We start from the raw sequence: 27,359 nt of genomic DNA on the forward strand, positions 1-27,359 counted from the left end.
TGGGTTCAGAATCCATAATGGAAAAAGTAGCTGCCTGACACAAATTTACCTCTTGAAAAGTAATGCATAAAGTTATTAATCTTGATCTGCATGACTTCTGCAAACTTTGAAGGTCAGTATCTGGATGAAAAGGTGAACTTTAGTAGCAGATAATAATGGGGAATAAAGACTATTGTCCCTCAGTATATTTGGCATCAAGACCAGGTGCTTTACCAGATCTGAGTTTGTGACTAACTTATTATAATCTATTAGGAACATATTTAGAATGCGATGGGGTGGGGTGGGGTGGGGTCATTCCTACTTAGTAGAGAGCGGACAGGCATTGACAAATCACAAAAGCCCATTGCTATTTATTTAATGATACTTAATTCAAGAGAAGATTTTGAATTAGCAAAAGGGTCAGTGGAGAAGGGAGAAGGGTGGGTTGGAGGTGCTAAGCAGAAGCAGAACAGGTTTGTAGGAAATGAGGAGCCCAGTCACCCAGGCTTCTGAACACCTGATGCCTAAGAATGGGGAAGTATGTGTGTGTGCAGTGGGGGCTGTTCCTCTGCAGATACCTCCCCCGTCCCCAGCCTTGCCTCCATTCCCCAGACCACGTGTGAGGGGTGTGGCTACACTCTTCTTGGCGGCTAAGGAGTTGGCCCATGGACTTGAGCTCAAGAAGAATGCCCATGAGAAAATGTACATGTGAGCACAAGAGAAACACCTGATGGAGTGCAACTGGCTCTGTCTCTGCAGAGCAGATGGGAGTCTTGGGTTTGAATAACGCCCACCCGCAACCCAAATACATCACAGTGGCCATTTCCCAGAGGTCAGAAAGCACTCTGAAAGATTTCTTATAAAAGTATTTTTTTTAATAAATTGATGTATTTCAATGTTGTTAACATGATAGCTCAATGCTATATCAAGGTAGCAAAAGTGAATATTCCTGGTATTTTTTATATAAACACTATGAATGACAGTACATTGCATTCAACGTCACAAGAAATTATCTTCAGGTTCATGAGGATTAACAGCTGTTAACACCTTTCAGACAGTGAAGACATGTATTGACTGAGCTGTCAATGGAAGTCTAACAGTGGAGCTGCACTCTAAAACCATATTGGGGAGAGGAATACAAGGGCAGTATGGCCAGCTTGTGAAACAAAACCCAGGTCTTTTAATTACCAAAAGAAAATACAGCATGTATCAAAACAACAGAGTATCTTACAGAAATGGAGCCATAGAAAGACGCACAGATTAGAACCCTGAAGCAGAGAATGTTTCTACCCGTTTTGTGATGGAAAGAAGCCGTGGATGGAGTCCCGCAGCTGTCTGTGGTGTTGACGCGCCACACACACACACACACACACACACACACACACACACACACACACACACACACACACACACACACACACACACACACGATGCTGCTGCTGGCTGAACCCAGTATTCCTGCTTGGTACAAGTGCTGGTGAGGGTAACGTGCGCTATTGCTGCGGGTTGGGGTGACAGCTGGCTGGATGGCAGGCTCCCGTCGTGGAGGACCTCTCCTGCCGCATCACTGCCTTTGAAACCCCCCAGGCCACACTTCCTAAAGCTCATGCCCCCTTCCTAGGGTTGGAATATAAACCCCAAGAGCATTTAAAACAGTAGAAACCAGCAGCTTCTAACCCTCTAACACTGTCAGACCCACCATGAGAATCAGCTTCGCTTGGTTACAACTACAAAGAGTATCTGACTCTGTCATATCACGTGGATCTCAATGACTGGAGTTCTTTTAACAGAGATCAGGTTGAGAATAAGATTCTTTTCCTCCAAGGGCAAGGAAAAGCCAGTTAATGCTAGTTACGGTATTTAAATCCTTTCTCAGTTTTAAACTGTAAAGAAGGAATTGACTTATATGAGATTTCCTCAAGTAGAGATACATCTTTATTCATCAACCTTGTGACTATCATAATTGGCCTGGTGCTATGATTTCTACTAGGACCCTTTATACTATTTTTAAACTCTAGATGGTGCAGATTAAAGCAAATACAACAAAATGACAAAGTCATCTGTGTGCTGAGGTGTTGGGTTCTGGACAAGCACAGATGGGGTGTTCCTGGGTTTTCACCAAGCAGTATCTAATGAATAGTCACACCTTTATTTGTCAGTAGTCCAGATATGAATCATGTGTATTTGAATGAACTAGAAAAAACTGTAATCTACCACATTATTTGAAAAAATCCCCAACAAACTGCATCATATACTTTTCACTAACCAAGGTTTTGGTGATAGGACTCTTCTTTGAGTGAACAAATTCACTGCTAGACTCCTAGTTTTATTCTAAATCACGGTTTTATGAACTGAGTCAACTTTTCATAAAAGTCATATTCTTTCTTCTTCCTGTCACGTCTCTTAATTAAAACAAGTGCTCTGCCCACCCTCCCCCCGGAACTGGGAGTAAATTATGAAGGCTTTCCTCTCCGGACAGAACAGTCAAAAGTGTGAGTTAGGTTAAGTGGCTTCATTTTCCTCAGGTCAACACTTATAACTCAAGGTTCATTTTCCCTGTGAACAGGGTGTGCTTAAGGTGATCAAATGAATCAAAATCAGCTGATGGAAAAGTTAAAAATGTAGTTTACGAAAAGATATGTTTCTTTACAAAGAGAAATAACAATCCAATCTAGAAATTTAAATAAAAGTAAATGACTTTAAAATAAACAACATATATAAAGTTGAAGTCACTGCCTTGGAAATTTATACACCGCACCCAGCTTCTTACATAGGACATTCATTCTTAAGGCAGAAAAATTGAATCTGACATGTAAATAACTTGGCTCTTACATCCAAGGGTCAAACTGGGAGTAGACTTGAGCAGACGATTCCTTGCTAATGAGGACTTATCTGTGGTGACAATTCCATCCTCAGAGTACGTTATATAAGAGACATATATTTAAGAGAACAAAAAAAGATGAATTTTAAGATATACAAGGGTGATTTATAAACAAGAGGTCAATGAGACTAGGCTTTCTATTATGAGGTGAGACTACTCCCATAAAAAACTAATAAACTCAACATACTCTTTCTGATATGGTACATAAAATGTCTGAGATATCAAAGAATTGCCATTTTGGAGTGCGTTACTTTAAACTAGTTTTCAAGGTCGAGTAGAAAAGGTAGCCTGAACAGTAAAAGCAGTTGAATGTCAACTCCTACTGCCCCTGAGAAGGCTGCCATTTAGGATACTCTTACCCCGTCAACAAAATCCTGTGCAGGGAGGATAGCAATATGCATTAAAATAAAAATGAAGCCTCCCAACACATGTGCAAAACTACTTGTCAGTTACCAGCAAGAGTATCTTTAAGGAAAAACATCTTAATTACAGAATCAGCGGCATCCAAGTCAGACGGACACAGGAATGTGCCGCTCTGCCTAGGTGGGCAGATTTGGGGATGACAGCCCCTGTTGGAAGGGAACCTCAGGAAATGTGCTGCCCAGAGTGGGAGGGAGGGGAGTGCTCAGAGGAACCGGGCCCAGAGCCAGCAACCACTCAGTAACAAGGTCCCAAGCCCCCAGGGCTGTGTGTGCTCCTTCGTCTCTCTCCGCATCCTGGCGCCAAAAGCTTAACAGAAACAAACACAAACTAACAAGACAGTTTAAGCAGGTGGTGATAACTATAACCGCCTAATACTTTGTGTGCCTTTTATTTATGCCAGAGCTCTGGCAATTGTCAGAAGTGTACAAAGATTACCTGCCTCATATTTGAAGACACGAAGATTTTCTTCTTTCACGGTGGCAGGAGTCCATGCAAGATTTGTAAACAGCGATACAAAATACTGTAAACATAACTTAATAGAGCTTGTATAAAACAGAAGAATTAAATTCAAATTTACAAGTGGGTAAAAAAAACCAGAGGGCAGCTTCATACAAAGTTCTCCCTCCTGCGCCAAGTGATTTGTTTACAAATATAATCCTGAGCTGAAAAACTGGGATTTGGGGGAGAGCCATATTTGCATACAAAATATCCAAAGGATGCTTCACTCTTTTACTTCGTGCTAATGCTATTCAGCTGCCAGAGACAGTTCTGAACGTGGGACTTTGGAGACATTTAGAGTTTAGTGTGGCGCCCGGGGCCGAGGGCCCGCTGCGGTGTTGGCCATGGAGGCTGAGGCGACAGCGTCCTCCGCCTCCTCCAGTTCGTCCTGGAGCTCCTGGCTCACACTGGACTGCAGGGCTGCGGGCGTGAGCCACTCCTTCGGGAGGCAGCTCTGTAGGAAGGGGATACAGGAGCTGAAGTAGGCAAGTCGATTGATCCAGCGAGGAATCTCTTTCCCACAAAGAATCTGAAGGAGGAAGAGTGTTGTATTAGGTTAAGAGGTTAAGGTGATCTGGTCCACTGCCAAGGAGAGTGGGCATGGGGTTGGGGGAAGGGAGGAGGCCGATGTTCAGAAAAGCCACTGCACACTAGCCTTTGGTGATGTGACTTCAGAACTCTGGTAACAAGCAGGCCCCTAACTCGGGAGGCTGGGGCCCTACTGTTGGCTTCAGTCCTTCCTTCTAAAGAACCTTGTCCAGTCACGTCTGTGAAACTGAGCTAATTGCCTCTGGCTTTCTTTCTTTGATCCTTGCAACTGCTCTGAGACACATTTAGAAGAACTTTGAACACAGAAGAAAAGACTCCTGTAAATACAGGGTGTTCCTGGAGTAATTAGAATATCCCGGCAGAGGTAATAGTCAACCTTGGCTACTTTCCTATCTATGAATCTGCCTTTTTCACAGATCTTTTCTAGCTCCCTCCAGGTGCTATTGCTTCATTTTTCCTGTTCCTCATTTTACCCTGTTGCGTCTGTCCTCCACCCAGTTTTCCCCAGGAGATCACACTGGCCCAGAAAGCAGCATCTCCCCAGATGAAGACCTGGCTTTGTGACTCTGGAGTCTCTTCTAGGGACAATGGACATAGAGAGGGGGTCAGGAGGAACCCCTCCTGGCTGATCACTTATTTCAAACAGTAAGAACTGGGTCTTTCATAATGCTAGCTTCACTCTTATTACTCTCTTTCCTTTTGCAGAGAGCACTGGGCTTGACTGAGTTCATGTTCCACTGTCCCTTTGACATTTTTGCTTCCAATCATGTCAAAGATTATGATCATGTGATCTAGAAGTGCCATCTATTTTTTTTTTTTTTTTAATTTTTTTTTTTTTTTTTTTTTTTATTTATTCATTTTAGAGAGGAGAGGGAGAGAGAGAGAGAGAGAGAGGAGAGACAGAGAGAGAGAAGGGGGGTTGGAGCTGGAAGCATCAACTCCCATATGTGCCTTGACCAGGCAAGCCCAGGGTTTCGAACTGGCGACCTCAGCATTTCCAGGCCAACGCTTTATCCACTGCGCCACCACAGGTCAGGCGTGCCATCTATTCCTTGTTAGTTGATGAGGCAATTTTGAAATCTGACTGGCCCAGGTTTCGAGACCCGGGATTGATCCTCTGTAGCCCTCAGTTCTGCCCTCTGGGCCCCTCAAGTTATCCTTTTCCTCCGGCCTGTTTCCTACCTGTTGAATTTTGGGAATCTAAAAGCCTCTTTCATTTTGTCCTCTCTGTCCCTTTCAGTTTAAGCACTGTTTCTGCTCATAAAACAGCCTCTAAAACACTGTGATTCCCCCATGTATATAAGGACTCTTATTAGACAAGAGGCTCTTCCACAAATATTACTTGGGAAATCCAGCTCTACTCCTGGTTTCTGCTGTGATGGTTGAAGTTTCATGGGTCACATGCTTAACCACCTCAGCAGCAGCAAAAGATTATCCAGTCATTCCCTTGGCTTTCTCTCTACAGTAAGTTTTCTTAACAGTAAAACCACCAATATTAGCATCTTTTGCAATCTGAATAGGCTGAGAAATTCCAAAATCAAGAGCTGATTTCCTTTTCATCTAACATTCTTCCCTCAATTTATCTTTCTTGTGTTTTACTATGAGCAGCAAGAAGAAACCAGGCCAGCACTTTGCTCAGAAGTCCCTTCCACTTAAGATCCAAGTTTACTACTTCTACTTCCCACGTACGTACAGGTTAAAATTAGCTAAGCATTCTGCCACCATATAATAAGAGTCTTTTCCTCTAGTTTCAAGTAACACATTTCCTGTTTCCTTCTGAGCCCTCACCAGCCGCACCTCTAATATCCGCATTTCTACTGACAGCCTGTTCAAGGTAATCTTTTTTTTTTTTTTTTTTTCAGAGACAGAGTGTGAATCAGAGAGAGGGATAGACAGGGACAGACAAACAGGAACGGAGAGAGGTGAGAAGCATCAATCATCAGTTTTTCATTGCGTGTTGCAACACCTTAGTTGTTCATTGACTGCTTTCTCATATGTGCCTTGACCGCAGGCCTTCAGCAGACCGCTTAACCCCTTGTTGGACCCAGTGACCTTGGGTTCAAGCTGGCAGGCTTTTTGCTAAAGCCAGATGAGCCCGCGCTCAAGCTGGTGACCTCGGGGTCTCAAACCTGGGTCCTCTGCATCCCAGTCCGATGCTCTATCCACTGCGCCACCGCCTGGTCAGGCTCAAGGTAATCTTGACTTTCCTATCCAACACCTCAAAATTTTCCCAGCCTTTATCTACCACTCAATTCCAAAGCCATGCCCACATTTTTAGGTGTTTGTTACAGCAGACCCCACTTTCAGATCCCAACATCTGTTAAGGATCCCTCTGGCTAATCATCAGAAACTTAGTGGCTTAAAACAACTCAATTCTTTTTTCTCAGTTCCAGAGACCAAGGAACACAAGTAGAGGAGAGTGGTCATCTAGAAGCTAGACGTCTATAAATACACATACAATTCCCCACACCTCTGTCCCCCAAAAATCTAAACTCCAAAAACCCTGTTGGCTTTTTGGTCCTCAACAGGCACATATTTCTCTGGAATGCCACAGGGCGCACCTGGAGATCTTCTAGGGTGCACACTTTGAGAACCACTGGTTTAACATGACAGTTATCAGTTCAGATCCTTCCTCGACAACAGGGATTAGCAAACCACTACCGCCTGCACGCCAACACCAGTCTATGCCCAGCAAGACGTACAGAAGTGAGACCAGGGCTGAGTGGTATTATAGACATCCAATGAAGCCATTTATTTGGGAGAGAGAATAGAGCCGAGCCAGAGGAAGTGATGATCAAGTATAACAAGCACTAGATTAAATAGAGTCTAATCTGAGGTCTCCAGAACAGTTTTGACAAGTCATTTCTCCAATCGGGGCCTGCTTCCTGTCTGTACACTGAGCAGACTAGATTAGATGTTTAATATCGTCACCAATTTTACGTTCTATGGAGCTCTGAATGCATCCCCTAGAAATGTAATGTCCAGGTTCAAGAAAGCTCTGAACCACTTCCCTTCTTCCCTGAAAATCAGCCAGGCCACCTCTCCGGTATCAGTGCATCTGCCAGACTGGTGGTGCTTCTGCAACTGTCACCTTCATGGGAGGATCTGGGGGGGGTGCTATAATGAAGGTTTAACCTCCATGTGTCTGGGGAGCAGAGACAAGCACGTCTCACAGTTCCCATGCGGGGCTGATGGGCCTTGAAACACACTCTGAGTAGCACGGCTGTGGTCCTGTTTGGAAGCCATGCTGGGGAAGCCACATGGGAGGTGACAGGGGCTAAGCATCAGAGTGTGGGGGTCAGTGGGACAGCAGCTCAGTCATCCTTCCCTCTCACTTTCTGCAGTAACACCGCTGTCACCGCAACAGCTGCTCAGTCAGAAAGCTGGGGGCCGTTTCAAGTGCTATCTACTTCTCTAGATCTTATTTGGTAATCTTTGGCTTTCTCCCTTCCATTTTCTTTTCCAAGGTCCTGTGATTCTGATCTCCTTTTGGTCTTCTGCTTGGGGTTCAAGAACTGGGAAGGCAAATACGTGCCATATGATGAGTCGCAGAACACAGTATCAAGACAGGAGAAATGAATTACTTATTAATAAGCAGGAGCCTGGGAAAAAATTCAAGTTGGCAACTCAAATTTAGGGAAAGAGAAATGAGTGGCTAGAAAGCAGAAGTCTCTTAGGTATTAACTTCTCTAAAGTTCAAGTTTCAGGCTGTAATAAACTGAATTAGAATGAGACAACCATTTGTATTCACTCCCTACCAGAGCAAAGCCATGAATATAAATGTAGTTCAAAGCTGTGTTGACTTGAAAGCTACCAACTTTAGAAAGATCATTTGTGCAAGAAAAAGGAATACAATACTGTCTTTCTACAGCATGAAGAACCAGAAAAACAAATTAGTCAATTAAATGCAGGGGGACTGCAAGCATACCAGTAAATGTTATTTGTTTGAAGAACTTTTAGGGTAAAATTAAATTTACCTCCGATAATGCTGAAGAAAAGTGATTGCAGTTTTTGTGCATTAAATGGTAGGCGTTGCCTTTGTATTCTTTTCCGAGTTCTTCTACAATTTTTTCTACATCATCTTCCAGAAAGTCAGTGCTCCCTAAAACAACAGATTCTCTTAAAGAAAGAAAAAAAAAACAGCTGTGTGAGGTTTAGGTATTTATAAAAAGTATGGTTAAAGATTTATTTCCAGGAATATCATGAGTGATGTAACAAAGCAGGGTTACTGTAATGAGACTAAAGGTAAATGAGATACTTAAAATATTTCACTTATTTTAATTCCTACTTTTCCACAGTAAACTCTTTAAGCACAATACTTCTGAATAACTCAAATGCAAAATAAGTCATTTTCTTTATAAAACAATGTCCTTATATTAAAAATGCAACATCACAGTTATTTCTACAACTACTATGTAAGTATATAGTTACACTATTAGAGAATCAATTGCATGTTGCCAATATTCCTGTTTAATTATACTTGTCATTAATGGCTTGCCACATTCTCTTAAAAAACAAAACAAAAAAGCAACCCACCACTAAACCAACTCCCTCACCCAACTACTACCCTGGAAATGTGATAGACATTATTCAATAGAATGTAGACTTTCAGTCAGATCAAGTAAGGCATCCAAAAAAGCTGAAAGTACTTAGAAAACCCTTTTATCCAGTAGTCTTGCCTAAAGGGAGAGCCAAGGAATAGACTCAGGATGGCCTTCCATGCGCTCCTGCGGGTGACAGGTTAAGGGAACCATGATCACAGGAGTGGTCAACACGTGTAGCCCTCTTCTGAGTTTCAATGTTATAACCTCATTTCACTATTTCCCACTGAATTTGACAAGTTAATTATTATAGGCCCAGAGGTTCCTTTGAAGCTCCTTGGAAGTAAGGTTCTAAACATCTCAGCCTCTCGGTTAAGATCAAGTGTAAACACAAACTTTAATTAAGGAACGGAAATCTGATCACTGTCATTCAGTTTCGGGGCTGTTGACTGCTAAGAAGGCTCTAGAACACACTCATATCCATCCATTTTAGGTTTATCAATACATAAAATACTTGTACCTTAACAATAGTTTCCCAGCTAAGCAACTGTTTAATTGTTTGAAATATATATTGTTCCACTCATTGGGAGAATGAAGAGATTTTTAATACTGTTGGGTAGGTTACAATAAAAATTTCCTCCATCTGCCCCCACATAGGAGATTAAGAAGAAGCAATAACTAGATATGAATGTTTTTCTAAAGCAGAACTTGAGTTATACCAAGGAAAAATCATTTTTAAAGTACACAGAATAACTTACATGGGTCCAAATAAAAGCAAGAGGCTAGGTTACTTCAGGCACTTTATTTGGCCGGCTCTCATCTCTCTACACAACAACTAAGATTTGATTTTAAAATAAAATGTCAGCAACTAAAGCAATGTTAATGAAACATTTTAACTTCCTAGATTTTAAAATACAGAATGAATTCTGTATGGCTGAAAACAAATTTTGGCACCTAAAACAGTGTAATAAAAATTATCCTCCCTACTTACTTAAATTTAAATGTTTCTCCTAGTTCAGAAGCATTTCCTGGGGAAATTTCAAATATTCCAGAAAAAGGGTAAGGATGGCCACCATAAGCAAATTCTGAAAAGAGAAAACTCATGACTTTTAGTATTTATCACACAAAATTAAACCAGAATGCTGAATTAGCTTTAAAAAATGATGAGGACAATGATGTAGTAATGACACCATCTAAATATTTTCCAGTTTATCAATGCTTCCACAAACATCTTACTTGTATAGCTATTACTTGCACGAATAGTTGATGCAAAAGGCCTGACACCCTAATAAGGAAAGACACGCAAAAGGTGATCCTGGCTTTTTTATGGGCAAAAGGAGAGTGACTGACACTCAAATGTAAATACAGGTTCCTGCCAAACTAAGTCGATGGTCAGTGTAGTGTTTGGCCATTGTCTAAGTTAAAGTGATCAAATTTCAAAACTGGACTTTTCTGGAAAGTCAAATAACAACGAGTCTTCATGGTTTCTGGGCTCAAGACTCCTGGTTTATCTCTGAAACATTAGCAAACCAGAAAAACTGAATTAAATTCCCCCATTCAAGAAAAAATGAACTGCCAAGTGAATATACACACCCACTCACACACGCTCTCCACAGCTGAGCTTTCAGTGGGAGGGGCTCACCTGCACTACAATGCGTGTCTATCAGACTCGATCCGCCAGAACAAAGATGGAGACCGGGTTCAAATCAGGAAGGAACCAGAATGTCTGTCTACAGTTCCAACACAAAATACTCAGATATTTAAGTGGCAAACCTCAGTGGGTTTAATTAAAGAATTCCAAACAAATGTTTAATCTCATAACTAAAAATTTACCAAATATAACCTTAAAAGGACTTAGAGTGAAGCATGGGTAAGAACTGGCACTAAGCTGACTTCGGGTTCAGACCTTCCAGAAAAAAGCAATGAGGTAGAGAACAAAATGGGGTTTAATGTTCAATTGTGTAATGTACACTGGAACATTTTTAATGACAGAATTTCATAAAACAGTGTAGATGATCAGGTTGGCTATGGAAAGATTGTATTTGGATTTTGAACTTTCTCAATTACAATAAGGAAAGTCAGAAAGCCAGTTATTTTTCTATTCAAGAAGTAATCATTCACTTTCGGGAACAGACAGGATGGGGCAAAAGTAGGCTTACAGTTGTGAGTATGTGAAGCACACTGTTTACTCTAGTATTATTTATTATTGTCTTATTTTCCATACCAACAACTGTAACCCAACTTTTCCCACCTGTATTTTGACCCACCTTTGCTAAGTCTATACGGGTATGTTCTGAACCATGTTTCTAATTGTTTCTAAGCCATTTTATGAAAGGAGCAGTGATTGGGCAGATAATCTTTGGTATATCAATGGACTGATATACAAGAACACTTGGGTTCAACTCCTTGTTCTGTTCATTATCAGCTGGACTTTCGGCAGGTTTGAGCTTTAGTTTTTCATCTGAAAGTGGAGAAATTGCCACATGCTCTTATTTACCTCCCAGGACAGGGGTCGGGAAACTTTTTGGCTGAGAGATCCATGAACGCCACATATTTTAAAATGTAATTCCATGAGAGCCATACAACGACCCGGGTACGTTACGCATCATCCAATAAAAATTTGGTGTTGTCCCGGAGGACAGCTGTGATTGGCTCCAGCCACCCGCAACCATGAACATGAGCGGTAGGAAATTAATGAATTGTAAATACATGATAATGTTTTATATTTTTAATGTTATTTTTTTTTATTAAAGATTTATCTGTGAGCCTGACCTGCGGTGGCACAGTGGGTAAAAGCATCGACCTGGAACATTGAGGTCGCGGTTCGAAACCCCGGGCTTTCCTGGTCAAGGCACATATGGGAGTTGATGCTTTCTGCTCCTCCCTCTCTTCTCTTTCTGTCTCTCTCTCTCTCTCTCCTCTCTTTAAAATGAAATCTAAAAATAAATAAATAAATAAAAATAATAAAAAAAAATGTGGGGAAAAAAAAAAGATTTGTCTGTGAGCCAGATGCAGTCATCAAAAGAGCCATATCTGGCTCGTGAGCCATAGGTTCTCGACCCGTGTCCCAGGAGCATGATCATGTGGTTCAGAACTTGATGGCACTTTAACACACCATGCAAATTCAGCTGAAAGGGCATGCACACACAACTTTGGCAAAAGCCAAATCCAACAGGGAGCAAACCCCCAGCAATACTCCAACCACTCAACTTTCAGGAGGAGCCTCCTTTCAAATAAAATGGAGCCTAAACAGATCTTTACAGCCCATGTTTACTATCCTGCACCACAACTAGAAGTAGCTAACACTGTGAAATATAAAAAACAGGTATTAAAAACACCACACAACACAGGAAAGTAGACAAGCCCTTCCTCTGTGACAGTGAAAGTGGTGTGGTCTCAGGGCAACAGTAATGGCAATGACCTTCTACAGGGCCACAAAGCCTGCCTAGCTGAAGCTATTAAAGGCATTTCTGCTCCAGGGTGAGTTTATGATTCAAACTAATATATTATTGCACCCTCATGAAACTGGCAGCATGGTCTGGGTGACACAGACCACGTACAACTCGATCAGGAGTGAATTGGCTTCGCCAGACTGGGCACGAGGACAAAGGAGAGGCTGGGCAACGTTAGTGGGGCCGTCCTGCCCCTCCTCCTAATACAGGACCCAGAATAAAGAGCCGAGGTAACCACTGACAAAGGCCACCCTTGTCCAGCAACAAGCTGGATGGATTCATGGGCAGGACGGGCTCTGTGATATTTTTAAACTTTATAACTCTACACTTGTAGGTCTACAAACACACATGGCTGAAATTCCCTCAGGAAACTGGTATTTCAAGAGTGACGCTCTCTAGAAGGAAACCTTCTCCAACCAAAATAATTGTTTTTATCATATGGCAAAGTGCAAGGGTTCTTAGGAACTAATACATATCAGAGCAAAATTGTAATGGTGTAAAAACCTCAAAAAATGTTTTTTAAAATATAATATTTAGACTAAAAGATAACTAAATGAGTAAGTGAATGTATGCTCATGCACTTTGGTACTATCTTCCCAAATATATTCAACTTTGGGCATTTTCCCAAAATACGGTATAAATAAACGATCTATTTTTCTGTAATAAGTTATGGAAGCAGTTAAAAAACTACAGTTAAAAAGAGCTACAGTTATGAGTTTGCAACTCCTTTAAAGGAAAAAGCCTTCACAAGGTGTATTCAGACTGTGTGTACACGTACCTCTGCCATAGACTTCAATTCCTGAATGAAAAACTCCGATTCCAATGGATGAGGTGTACTCATTCATCCAGTACTAGGAAAAAAAAGAGAAGATTCAGAAGTCATTTATGACTCAACTCCGCATCTCAGGCAGCTCCTGTTCCCCACAGGAATCCGCGTCTTGGGATGTCTCCTCGCACTGCTGACACTCCCACATGGAATTCCTTCTTGGGTCACAACGAATATCTCCATGTGTACAAGCATGTTATGTGAGGCCTAGAGCGTAAATCATAGTACTAAACTCGACCAAGGTTGGGAAAAAATAGATTTAAAAGTTCTACTAGTGACTTAAAAAAATCACCTAACCCCTGCTTTCATATCTTTCTCTTCTATCTTAAGCTTTCCTTTCATTCTCTGGGGAGCTCCCTGAAGGCAGGGATTTTATTCTTTTCCAAAAATGTATGAAAAAGACATAGATGGCACATATGTCCTGATTCGGCTCAAAGTTTAATAATGATAACATAGGAATAAATAATAGGCACAGGGGCAACCAGTGATCTGGCCTGATTCCTGCTGCTTCCCCGACGAGGCCCCAGCAGCCCTTTTTGTTCTGGATGCTGACATCTGTTTCATTGGCCTTTTCTCTTTTTACACCAGAGCTTTAATATTTTCCAAAAAGACACACATCTAATGGTTTGTCTGCAACATCTACAATAAAACACCGACTACAATGTTTTAAACTCTTTGTAAATTGCACATTTATTTCCACTTAATGTCTAGTATCATTTCATTTTAACAATTTCTCTTTTAGTTGAGCAGTAAGTAGCCTTCCCAGAGTGCTTTTATAATAAATGTCTATAATGGGAATCTAAATGTTTTATTAAGAGAAAGAAAGGTTTTCAGGAGAAAGAATTGTACACAAACAGTGACTTTCGGCCAAAGGGCAAGAACAGGATTAGGATGGGAATACCTTTGTCAGAGGGGGTCCTGAACTCAGGATTCCTATTCTCTGCACTTTCACAAATGAGAATCATCACGTCCACACTCAGGAATTCACGCTTTGAACTCCTGTACATTGCCTAGGTACATACTAGATCAGCGGTTCTCAACCTGTGGGTCGCGACCCACAGGTTGAGAACCGCTGTACTAGATACTATTTTAGTTTGAAATTTTCCTGCAGTCAAGATTTACATTCTAAACAAAAAAGGGTATGTTTTCACACATTTTATAAATGGGGAAATCAGTAAAATGAGATGCTCAAAAATGAGGGGAAAAATGTATCGTCCAAAAGATTTGGTCAGCCCTTTGGAGTTCAGTATAATGAGATCTGACCTACATATGGTTTCTAAAGAATTGCTGAGACACTACAATGAAAAATTACTACTGGATAGCTTTGCATGTGGCAGTGCTATCTCCCCTTTCACATGGGAAGCTGGACAGTTAGATCAAGGTTACAGGAAGCCCACAAGTTGTGAGGAAAAGGATTTGTTAACCTACAGATATTTCTTTGGATAGCATTAAATGGCAGAAGGCTATCCACTCCTGACATTATTATTTTTTTTCCCCAAGGCTCTGTCTCAATACTTTGTTCCTGGTAGGAATTAATGCTGATATTGTTTACTCACTGTTAGCAATACCAATAAGGGACGCAATCATTTTTTGCTTTTTTGTCTTTGTATTCTTATCCCTAGAAAGGCCCCCAAATTTAAGGGTTAATTTCTTTGAGAGATTCAAGTAACTATTTACTAGTTAGAAATCTATGAATAGATATCTCTACTTACCTTACAAAGTAAAAAGAATTATAAGTACCACTATGAGCAACTGTATACCAACAAGTTAGATAACTGGGATGAAATGAACAAATTCATCAAAAGACACAAAGTTCCAAAACTGATTCAAGAAGAAATGAAAAAATCTGGATAGATTTACAATGAATAAGAATAAGAGAAAAGAGAACGAATTAGTAATTTGAAGACTACCCACAAAGAAAAGAGGGTAGGACTAGATCAGTGGTAGTCAACCTAGTCCCTACTGCCCACTAGTGGGCATTCCAGCTTTCATGGTGGGTGGTAGCGGAGACACCAAAGTATAAATAAAAAGATAGATTTAACTATAGGAAGTTGTTTTATAAAGATTTATTCTGCCAAACTTAGTGAAAATCTGACATAAAGTATTTGGTAAGTAATTATTATTATATGCTTTAACTTGCTGTAACTCTGCTTTATAAATTTTATAAAGTAAAGTTACTTCCCTACTTTATAAATCACCATTACTGTGGAACCAGTGGGTGGTTAGGAAATTTTACTACTAACAGAGATACAAAAGTGGGCGGTAGGTATAATATATTTAAACAAGCATCAACACCAATTCTTTACAAACTGTTCCTGAGGACAGAAGAAGAGCACTTCCCAACTCATTCTGAGGCCAGAATAAACTTGACATCAAAGACACAAGAAAACTACAGATTAGTATCTTATGAATATGGACTAAAAATGTTAAATGAAATACTAGCAAACTGAACACAGCAACAATAGAAAGGCTTAAACACCATGGGCCCTGGCTGGGTAGCTCAGTTGGTACCATTTAGATGAAATGTACAGAATAGGTAAAGTATACAGATATAAAGTAGACCAGTGGTTACCTATGACTGGGAGGTTGGCAGTGACATGAGAGTGGTTGCCAATGGGTATGGGGTTTCTTTTTGGGGTGATGAAAAATTTCTAATATTGACTGTGATGGCAGCTGTACTGTATGATATGTGGTCAGCCACCTCTTCACCCATAACAGCATCATATTACTGATGAAAGTTTTAGAATTTACATTATGAAGTGAATTAGAGGTTCTTCTTTGGTGTGATTTTTTTTTTCTGAATGGATTCAGGACAGAGAGTAAGCCTTTCATAGAGAGCTGGTCAGAGATGCCCTCCAAATGTTTCTGCTCCTGTTAGCTCTGTAATTAGTGAACACGCCTGGAAGGCTCAGCCTTTAAAAACTGGGCAAGCTGCCTGTGGAAGACAGGTGTTTAATTCAAGGTCAGCATGCTTTACCCAGTCCTTCTGCCTCCAAGTCCTGCCAACGTGAAGCAGAAAATATGGACGGTGCTTATTTTAAGTGGGGATTCAATGAGATACCTCCAAATCAAACCAAACAAGTGTGTAAGGACGATTTCAGTTATGAAACTTCCATGTCATGATTTGCTGTTGCTGTTCATGATGAAGTAACAGCTACCCTCTCATAGTTTTAAGATTTTAGAAATTAGTGTTTCTAATGTTCCTGTATCTTGGTTTGCATCCCTTGTTGTTACTTTAAAAAACTATTGATACTTACAACTACATGGGATCTCTGGAGATAAAAATCACTGTGCAAAGCTCAACAGAGCTCAAACTTGCTATGTGGAAATTTATGCTTTTGTAGAATACCATAGAACACTGATAAATTCTAACAGAAAATATATCAGAAATATGCAACGTGAAATCACAGCCAAGAACATGTAGCCATGAAAAACAAACAAACAAAACAAGCTGCTAGATTTGCTATGACTGGATGCTAGCAAGATTTCTCTTAACTCTTGTTGGGTACGTCTTCATTGATTTTGTTTTCTAAATATTATAGTAGCAGGTGGCAGAAGTTTAAAATTACATAATTGGGAAAAATGGATAATCCAGCACAAGTTTAACCGAAAGCTTAGTTTTTTTTTTTTGTTTGTTTTTGGTTTGTTTTTGACAGAGATAGACACAGAGAGAGGGACAGATAGGGACAGACAGACCGAAAGAGAGAGAGATGAGAAGCATTAATTCTTTGTTGCGGCATCTGTTGTTCATTGATTGCTTTCTCTATATGCCCTGACTGGGGGGGAGGCTACAGCAGAGTGAGTAACCCCTTGCTCAAACCAGTGACCTTGGGCTTCAAGCCAGTGACCTTTTGGCTCAAGCCAGTGACATGGGGTCATGTCTATGATTCCACGCTCAAGCCAGCGACCCCTCACTCAAGCCGGATGAGCCCATGCTCAAGCCGGCAACCTTAGGTTTCGAACCTGGGTCCTCTGCATCCCAGTCCAATGCTCTATCCACTGTGCCCCTGCTTGGTCATGCTTAGCTTTTTATTTGAACTAGGAAAAGAGTACTTTTATTCTCGGAGCTCAGTCCAAGTGTAAGAGTACAACTACTAGTATTCAGGAGACTAGCTTGACTATTGCTCCAAGATAATGCAGAGGCTGGGATGGAGAGTTACCTATAACAACTGGGGCCAGCCTTGGGAGAGTTATCACACAAAGGCCATGCTGGGTGCAGGAGTGACAGAATATTAGGGCAGGTCCACTAAAGAAGGCCGTGTATTCAAAGTTACCCGGTGCTGACAACTAAATAATCCCTTGGGGATTTTATGAGAAAGCAGATTTTCTTTTGGTGGGGGGGAGAGGAGGGGAGAGATAGTGAGGCAGACTTCCGCATATGCCCTGGCCAGGATCCACCTGGCAATCCCATTAGAGGCCCAACGCTTGAGTACTGCACTTTCTTTTATTCAGTGAGAAGCAGGAAGGTAGAGAAACTCCTGCATGCACCAGGACGAGGACCTACCTGGCAAGCCGCCTACCAGATGATGCTTTGTCTATCTGGGCCACTGCTCTGTTGCTCAGCAACCGAGCTATTTTAGCACCCGAGATAAGGCCATGGAGCCATCCTCAGCACCCAGGGCCAACTCTACTAGAATCATTTGAACCATGGCTGCGAGAGGAGAAAAGGGAGGAAAAAGAGAGAGAGAAGCAGATGGATGCTTCTTATGTGTGCCCTGACCGGGGATTGAACCCAGGACAACCATATGCTGGGCCAATGCTCTATCCACTGAGCCAATAGCCAGCGCCAAAAGCAGATGTTTTCATGTAAGTTCACAGTTCTTAAACCCTTCTTGACATACCAAAGGAAAACAGTAAACCAGCAGCTACCACAAAATAGCAACTCTCAAACCATGAGACAACAGCAGAGTTACCACAACATCTCCACATCAACCACTACCTAAACCATCTGTACCAAGGATATCATTGGGTCAGCTTCATCTAAAGCTGTCTTCCCTTAGGGTCAAATGGGAAAGCCCACCATGTTCCTCTGGTCCAGTTTAGATCACAAGGACACTGCTTCTATTATATTTGAATTTTCTTTGAAGGTTATTGCTTGAATAAAAAGCAGGTGATCCAAATATTACAACTAACACAAGTTGAAGCATTTGAACTATGGTGGAAAAGACTCTGGGCTGTGTGTCAGGAATCTGAGGTTCTTTGCCTTATTTTTTCATAGACAGCTAGTAACATTTTAAGGTACCAAACCTATCTCAAAAGTTAGATTTGTCCAAATCAGTTCCTGGAGACAGAACATCTTGGTTCAAATTCTGGCTTCACTATTTACTAGTTGTATGACTGGGGAAAATTACTTATCCTCTCTGTATTTATAAAGCCGAGATAAACAGTATCTATGGAGAGGATTAAATGAATTAATGATGTATAAAGTACTTGAAGAGTCCTTGACCCAAATAAACGTTAAATATTAGCAGTAGCAAACTTATTTATTGACAATATAATCCTTCCTTAATATTTTTATTCTAGTAGATCAATTCTGGTTATCTATCAATTCTCAGAATTTTCAAGAATCTTTGGGAGTAGGTGTCAAATAACCAGGAGCACTCAACTGAATAGCAAACAGTGGGCAGAGTTTATTTGACTCTACCTTAAAGACTCTTACAAGCAATTATTCATATCTTTGAGAAGTACAGATCTTATATAACCCACAATCTACTACAGCTGAGAAACAGATGAGGCAGGGTACTGTCGTCAATTCTTGGTCCTACTACCACATCCATGCCAGAAAATCTCTCTTATCAGCACTTAAGTTGCATCAATGGCTGGTGTCAAATATTTTGGTAAAATCTGGAAACTTTTTTTTTTTTAAATAATTTTATTTTGTTTAATGGGGCGACATCAATAAATCAGGATACATATATTCAAAGATAACAAGTCCAGGTTATCTTGTCATTCAATTATATTGCATACCCATCACCCAAAGTCAGATTGTCCTCTGTCACCTTCTATCTAGTTTTCTTTGTGCCCCTCCCCTCCCCCTTTACCCCCTCCCCACATAACCACCACACTCTTATCAATGTCTCTTAGTTTCACTTTTATGTCCCACCTACGTATGGAATAATGCAGTTCCTGTTTTTTTCTGATTTACTTATTTCACTTCGTATAATGTTATCAAGATCCCACCATTTTGCTGTAAATGATCCGATGTCATCATTTCTTATGGCTGAGTAGTATTCCATAGTGTATATGTGCCACAACTTCTTTATCCAGTCATCTATTGACGGGCTTTTTGGTTGTTTCCATGTCCTGGCCACTGTGAACAATGCTGCAATGAACATGGGGCTGCATGTGTCTTTACGTATCAATGTTTCTGAGTTTTTGGGGTATATACCCAGTAGAGGGATTCCTGGGTCATAAGGTAGTTCTATTTTCAGTTTTTTTAGGAACCACCATACTTTCTTCCATAATGGTTGTACTACTTTAAATTCCCACCAACAGTGTATGAGGGTTCCTTTTTCTCCACAGCCTCTCCAACATTTGCTATTACCTGTCTTGTTGATAATAGCTAATCTAACAGGTGTGAGGTGATATCTCATTGCAGTTTTGATTTGCATTTCTCTAATAACTAAAGAAGATGAGCATCTTTTCATATATCTGTTGGCCATTTGTATTTCTTCCTGGAAGAAGTGTCTGTTCATGTCCTCTTCCCATTTTTTTATTGGATTGTTTGTTTGTTTGTTGTTGAGTTTTATGAGTTCTTTGTATATTTTGGATATTAGGCCCTTATCTGAGCTGTTGTTTGAAAATATCATTTCCCATTTAGTTGGCTTTCTGTTTATTTTATCAGTTTCTCTTGCTGAGCAAAAACTTCTTAGTCTGATGTAGTCCCATTCATTGATTTTTGCCTTCACTTCTCTTGCCATTGGAGTCAAATTCATAAAATGCTCTTTAAAACCCAGGTCCATGAGTTTAGTACCTATGTCTTCTTCTATGTACTTAATTGTTTCAGGTCTTATGTTTAGATCTTTGATCCATTTTGAGTTAATTTTAGTACAGGGGGACAAACTGTAGTTCAGTTTCATTCTTTTGCATGTGGCTTTCCAGTTTTCCCAGCACCATTTATTGAAGAGGCTTCCTTTTCTCCATTGTGTGGTGTTGGCCCCTTTATCAAAAATTATTTGGCCCTGGCCGGTTGGCTCAGCGGTAGAGCGTCGGCCTGGCGTGCGGGGGACCCGGGTTCGATTCCCGGCCAGGGCACATAGGAGAAGCGCCCATTTGCTTCTCCACCCCCCCCTCCTTCTTCTCTGTCTCTCTCTTCCCCTCCCGCAGCCAAGGCTCCATTGGAGCAAAGATGGCCCGGGCGCTGGGGATGGCTCCTTGGCCTCTGCCCCAGGAGCTAGAGTGGCTCTGGTCACAGCAGAGCGATGCCCCGGAGGGGTAGAGCATCGCCCCCTGGTGGGCAGAGCTTCGCCCCTGGTGGGCGTGCCGGGTGGTTCCCGGCCGGGCGCATGCGGGAGTCTGTCTGACTGTCTCTCCCCGTTTCCAGCTTCAGAAAAAAAAAAAAAAAAAAAAAAAAAAATTATTTGACTATATATATGTGGTTTTATTTCTGGACTTTCTATTCTGTTCCAATGGTCTGAGTGTCTATTTTTCTGCCAATACCATGCTGTTTTGATTGTCGTGGCCCTATAATAGACTTTGAAGTCAGGTATTGTAATGCCCCCAGCTTCATTCTTTTTCTTTAGGATTGCTTTGGCTATTTGGGTTTTTTTATAGTTCCATATAAATCTGATGATTTTTTGCTCCATTTCTTTAAAAAATGTCATTGGAATTTTGATGGGAATTGCATTAAATTTGTATATTGCTTTGGGTAATATGGCCATCTTGATTATATTTATTCTTCCTAACCAAGAACAAGGTATATTCTTCCATCTCATTATATCTTTTTCGATTTCCCTTAACAATGGTTTATAGCTTTCATTATATAAGTCCTTTACATTCTTTGTTATGTTTATTCCTAAGTATTTTATTTTTTTTGTTGCAATCGTGAAGGGGATTATTCTCTTGAGTTCGTTCTCAATTGTTTCATTGTTGGCATATAGAAAGGCTATTGACTTCTGTATGTTAATTTTGTATCCTGCGACCTTATTGTATTGGCTTAGTGTTTCTAGTAGTCTTTTTGTGGATTCTTTGGGATTTTCGATGTATAGGATCATATCATCTGCAAAAAGTGATACCTTTACTTCTTCTTTTCCGATATGGATGCCTTTTATTTCTTTGTCTTGTCTGATTGCTCTGGCTAGAGCCTCTAGTACCACATTAAATAAGAGTGGAGAGAGTGGACAACCCTGTCTTGTTCCTGATTTAAGGGGGAAAGCCTTCAGTTTAGTGCCATTTATTTTAATTTTTTAATTTTTATTTTTTTGTATTTTTCTGAAGCTGGAAACGGGGAGAGACAGTCAGACAGACTCCCGCATGCACCCGGCCAGGATCCACCCAGCACGCCCACCAGGGGGCGATGCTCTGCCCCTCCGGGGCGTCGCTCTGCCGTGACCAGAGCCACTCTAGCTCCTGGGGCAGAGGCCAAGGGGCCATCCCCAGCGCTCAGGCCATCTTTGCTCCAATGGAGCCTTGGCTGCGGGAGGGGAAGAGAGAGACAGAGAGGAAGGGGGGGTGGAGAAGCAAATGGGAGCTTCTCCTATGTGCCCTGGCCGGGAATCGAATCCGGGTCCCCCGTGTGCCAGGCTGACGCTCTACCGCTGAGCCAACCGGCCAGGGCCAGTTTAGTGCCATTTAATATGATGTTAGCTGATGGTTTATCATATATGGCCTTTATCATGTTGAGATATTTTCCTTCTATACCCATTTTGTTGAGTCTTAAACATAAAATTGTGTTGTATTTTATCAAAAGCCTTTTCTGCATCTATTGACAAGATCATGTGGTTTTTGTTCTTTGTTTTGTTGATGGTGTATTACGTTAACCGTTTTACGTATGTTGAACCATCCTTGAGATTCTGGGATGAATCCCACTTGATCATGATGTATTATCTTTTTAATATGTTGTTGTATTCGATTTGCTAGTATTTTGTTTAGTATTTTAGCATCTGTATTCATTAGAGATATTGGTCTGTAGTTTTCTTTTTTTGTGCCATCCTTGCCTGGTTTTGGTATGAGGGTTATGTTGGCCTCATAAAATGTGTTTGGAAGTATTGCTTCTTCTTCTATTTTCTGGAAGACTTTGAGTAGAATAGGAACCAAGTCTTCTTTGAATGTTTGATAAAATTCGCTAGTATAGCCGTCAGGGCCTGGACTTCTATTTTTGGGGAGGTTTTTAATGGTTTTTTCTATTTCTTCTCTACTAATAGGGTCTGTTTAGGCTTTCTGCTTCTTCTAGACTCAGTCTAGGAAGGTTGTATTGTTCTAGGAATTTATCCATTTCTTCTAGGTTGTTGAATTTAGTGGCATAAAGTTTTTCATAGTATTCTACAATAATTCTTTGTATATCTGCGGTGTCCGTGGTGATTTCTCCTCTTTCATTTTGGATTTTGTTTATATGAGTTCTTTCTCTTTTTTCCTTGTTAAGTCTTGCCAAGGGTTTGTCAATTTTGTTGATCTTTTCAAAGAACCAGCTCCTTGTTCTATTAATTTTTTCTATAGTTTTTCTGTTCTCTATTTCATTTATTTCCGCTGTGATTTTTATTATCTCCTTTCTTCGGCTGGTTTTGGGTTGTCTTTGTTCTTCTTTTTCTAGTTCCTTAAGATGTGAAGTTAAGTGGTTCACTTGGGCTCTCTCTTGTTTGTTCATATATGCCTGAAGTGATATGAACTTCCCTCTTATCACTGCTTTTGCTGCATCCCATAGATTCTGATATGTTGTATTGTCATTTTCATTAGTCTTTATATATCTTTTGATCTCTGCACTTATTTCTTCTTTGACCAATTCATTTTTTAAAAGTGTGTTGTTTAGTTTCCACATTTTTGTGGGATTTTTTTCCTCTTTTTTGCAGTTGAATTCTAGTTTCAAGGCTTTATGATCAGAAAATATGCTTGGTACAACTTCGATTTTTCTGAATTTGCTGATGTTGTTTTTGTGGCCCAACATATGGTCAATTCTTGAGAATGATCCATGTACACTGGAGAAAAATGTATACTCAGTCACTTTGGGATGAAATGTTCTGTAGATGTCTATCATATCCAGGTGCTCTAGTGTTTTGTTTAAGGCCACTATATCTTTGTTGATTCTCTGTTTGGATGACCGATCTAGAGCCGACAGTGGTATATTGAGGTCTCCAAGTATGATTGTATTTTTGTCAGTTTTTGTTTTAAGGTCAATAAGTAGCTTATATAATTTGGTGCTCCTTGGTTTGGTGCATATATATTAAAAATTATTATGTCTTCTTGATTCAGTGTCCCCTTAGCCACTATGAAATGGCCATTTTTGTCTCTGAGTACTTTTGCTGTCTTGTAGTCAGCAATATCAGATATGAGTATTGCTACGCCTGCTTTTTTGGGGGGTGTTATTTGCTTGGAGTATTGTTTTCCAGCCTTTCACTTTGAATTTGTTTTTATCCTTGTGACTTAGATGAGTTTCCTGTAGGCAGTATACAGTTGGATTTTCTTTTTTAATCCATTCTGTGCCTTTTTATTGGTGAGTTTAATCCGTTTACATTTAGTGTAATTATTGATACTTGAGAGGTCCCTATTGCCATTTTATATCTTGCTTTCTGTTAGTTTTGTGTCTTATTTGATCCTTCTCTTTCATTTTTCTATCTTTTGTTTTTATTTGGTTGTATTCCATACATCTTTCCTCTGTTGCTATCTTTATTCATGTGCTTCTGTGGTGGTTACCTTTAAGTAATGAGAAGGGTTCCTACCCTGTTCATTGTAGCGCACTATTTTGTGAGTATTTTTGCACTTCATCGTCCTTTGCTACTGTTAATCTCCATCCTCTCCCCCCCTTTCTTTTTGTTGTTGTCACAGTTTAAATTTGGTTTTATTGTGTTCTTCTTGGAGCTTTTACTTGTGGCTCTGTTTTTTTTGTTCTTTGTATCTGATTGGAGAACCCCCTTTAGTAATTCCTGGAGTGGGGGTTTTCTGATGATAAATTCCCTCATCTTTTCTGTATCTGTGAATGTTTTTATTTCTCCTTCATATTTGAAGGACAGCTTTGATGGGTATAGCATTCGTGGCTGAAAGTTCCTCTCTTTCAGGACTTTAAATATTGGGGTCCACTCTCTTCTAGCTTGTAGAGTTTCTGCTGAGAAATCTGATGATAATCTAATGGGCCTTCCCTTATATGTTGTATTCTTCTTTTCCCTGGCTGCCTTGAGAATTTTTTCTTTGCCGTTGGTTTGTGCCAATTTCATGATGTGCCTTGAGTAGGTTTCTTGGGGTTAAGAAAACTCAGAGTTCTGTTTGCTTCTTGAATTTTTTCTTTTTGTATTTTTCTGAAGCTGGAAACGGGGAGAGACAGTCAGACAGACTCCCCGCATGCGCCCGACCAGGATCCACCTGGCACGCCCACCAGGGGCGACGCTCTGCCCACCAGGGGGCGATGCTCTGCCCCTCCGGGGCGTCGCTCTGCCGCGACCAGAGCCACTTTAGTGCCTGGGGCAGAGGCCAAGAAGCCATCCCCAGCGCCCGGGCCATCTTTGCTCCAATGGAGCCTCAGCTGCGAGAGGGGAAGAGACAGAGAGGAAGGAGGGGGGGGTGGAGAAGCAAATGGGCGCTTCTCCTATGTGCCCTGGCCGGGAATCAAACCCGGATCCCCCGCACGCCAGGCCGACGCTCTACCACTGAGCCAACCGGCCAGGGCTGCTTCTTGAATTTGAGGTTTTAGTTCTTTCCACAGGCTTGGGAAGTTCTCATGTATTATTTGTTTGAGTATGTTCTCCATTCCATTTTCTCTCTCTTCTCCCTCTGATATACCTATTATTCTTATGTTATTCTTTTTGATGGAGTCAGATAATTCTTGTAGGGCTATCTCATTTTTTTAAATTTTTGAGTCTCTTCTTCTCTCTGTTGTGCCTCAAGTTGCTTGTCTTCTATTTCACTAATCCTCTCTTCTATCTGGCCCGTTCTACTAGCTAAGCTTGTTACCTCGTTTTTCAGCTCGTGAATTGAGTTTTTCATCTCTGTTTGATTTGCTTTTATAGTTTCAATTTCCTTGGAAATATATTCTTTGTGTTCATTGAGTTGTTTTCTGATCTCCCTAAATTGCCTTTCTCTTTTTTCTTGTATATTTCGGAGGATTTTTAGGATTTCTATATTGAATTCTCTGTCATTTAGCTCCAAAGTTTCCAATATATTAAATTTTTTCTCCATAGATTTTTCCTCATCTAGCTGTTACCTCTCTTTCTTTTGTATCCATGATATTCGATTTTCTCTTCCTTAATGGCATCTGAGGGTGGTTTTGTTGATAGTATTAATAAGATTTAATAAAGAATAAAAAGTTAAAAAAATAAAAAATCGAAGTTTTTAAAGAAAATAATGAAATAAAGAAAAATAAAATAAAATAAAAATTAAAAAAAAAGGAAATTATTCCCCCCCCCTCCTTTTTTCCTCTCCTCTCCCCTCTTTCTTGAGAAAATCTTGTGGTAAACTGTGAATTATATTGTATTTAATAGAACAAACAATGCCTGTAATGGAGGGCCTGAATTGGGGAAAAGTAATAAAGGGGCAAAAAAAAAAAAAAAAAAAAAAAAGAAGGGGGTATGGACCCACAAAAAGCAAATAAGGAAAAAATTTGGGTCAAGAATAAAATGATTTGCTTGTAGATGTTGGTTGACTAAGAGTTATGATGAGAGGAATAAGAGGGAAACAGGAAAATGGGGGGACACATTAAAAAATTACTATTGTATTTAGTGGAACAAGAACTAGATAAAATGGAGAGCCAGGGATGGGAGCACTGCTAGTGAGTTAAAAAGGTGAAGTAAAAAAAACCCAAAATGCCACAAACATAAGTTTGAGTCCCAGATAAGATAATTTGTTCATTATTGAGGTTTGAATGAGAGGAGATGTAAAGGAGAAAGGAAGAAACTAATATAGAGGGAGAAAAGAAAGAGAGAGAGAGAGAGAGAGAGAGAGAGAGAGAGAGAGAAAAGAGGGAACCACTAAAAGAAGAAAAAAGAAAAAAGAGGAGAGAGAGAGAGAGAGAGAGAGAGAGTTAAGGGTTTTGGAGTGCAACCCTCATAGAGAGAAAGGAAGAGGAAAGAAAAGATAAGGGGAGATGTAACACTTATGCGTAGTGTAGTTCAAGGAGAGGAGAGAGTAAGACCGGCAGAGAGTTAAACAACCAAATTGGAAGAGGAAAAAAAAAATCAAGAATGAAGATAAGAGAAACAAACGAACAAATATAATAAAATGAGATAGGTTATAAAGTCTGCGGATTATTCTTGATTTTGAGAGGTTATCTTCTTGCTTTTTCTTTTCTCTCCCTCTTCCTGGTCGGTGACTCTGTACCCCAGGTTCTGCCCCTTTGGCATGCTCAGGTAGAGGTTTGCAGTTGATAAGTGTCTATGGCAATGTCATGTATTGTGCTTCAGTCTCGTTGGCAGTCGAGGCTCATTAGCATTTATAGGCTCTGCCAGTGAGAGAGTCCGTGTTCCTGGAGCCTTTCTCCTAGTCTTTCCTTCCTCAATTAGTAGCCTGATAATCCAGCTATGGGGTTGCTGCTGCCTCTGCCTGGATAGTAAGAGGCTCAAAGAGCTGGCAACTCCCCACTCTATTCCCACTCAGCACAGGGATCTGGGTAAGGCTCAGTCAGTCAGAGCTGCTAGCATAAGCAGGCGGGGCTTCTGCTCATACAAAGACCTCTGGCTCTGCCACTCTGTCCGGTAACATGGGCGGGGGCTCACTCCTGGGGCGCTTGGAGGAAACTCTCACTCACTATCTGCGCACTCAGACCAGGATATCAGGCCGGAAGTCTCACCCTCTGAGTGAAACCCCCACCCGCACAGAAAAGTTCCAGCGTTGGAATTGGCTCTCACTCCATCCCCGTGTGTGGCTTTTTCAAAGCGCTGGGGCGGCCCGAGATTCCGCTTTGGGCCCACACAAAGGCCTGACTCTGCCCCTCTGTGGGATAATATGGGCACACACTGCCGAGGCACTCGGAGGAATCTCTCGCTCACTATCTGCGCGCAGACCAGGATATCAGGCCGGCTGCCTCACCCTCTGAGTGAAACCCCCACCTGCACGGAAAAGTTCCAGCGTTG

At 40.9% G+C, this 27,359-nt stretch overlaps 1 protein-coding gene across 1 annotated transcript in view; it reads right to left on the minus strand.

Moving 5' to 3' along the window:
• Nucleotides 1-852: 852 nt before the first annotated feature.
• Nucleotides 853-27,359, minus strand: part of DESI2 (desumoylating isopeptidase 2) — a 43,735-nt gene continuing 17,228 nt past the window's right edge. Inside the window, exons 2-5 of the mRNA XM_066381836.1 lie at nt 13,102-13,174; nt 9,863-9,956; nt 8,308-8,449; nt 853-4,310 (exon numbers count right to left, since the gene is read on the minus strand). Coding sequence (XP_066237933.1) covers nt 4,083-4,310; nt 8,308-8,449; nt 9,863-9,956; nt 13,102-13,174 — 537 coding nt within the window. The 3' untranslated portion in view covers nt 853-4,082. The remainder of the gene's footprint in view (nt 4,311-8,307; nt 8,450-9,862; nt 9,957-13,101; nt 13,175-27,359) is intronic.

Source organism: Saccopteryx leptura, chromosome 1 (assembly GCF_036850995.1).
Source record: "Saccopteryx leptura isolate mSacLep1 chromosome 1, mSacLep1_pri_phased_curated, whole genome shotgun sequence".
Taxonomy (NCBI): Eukaryota; Metazoa; Chordata; class Mammalia; order Chiroptera; family Emballonuridae; genus Saccopteryx; species Saccopteryx leptura.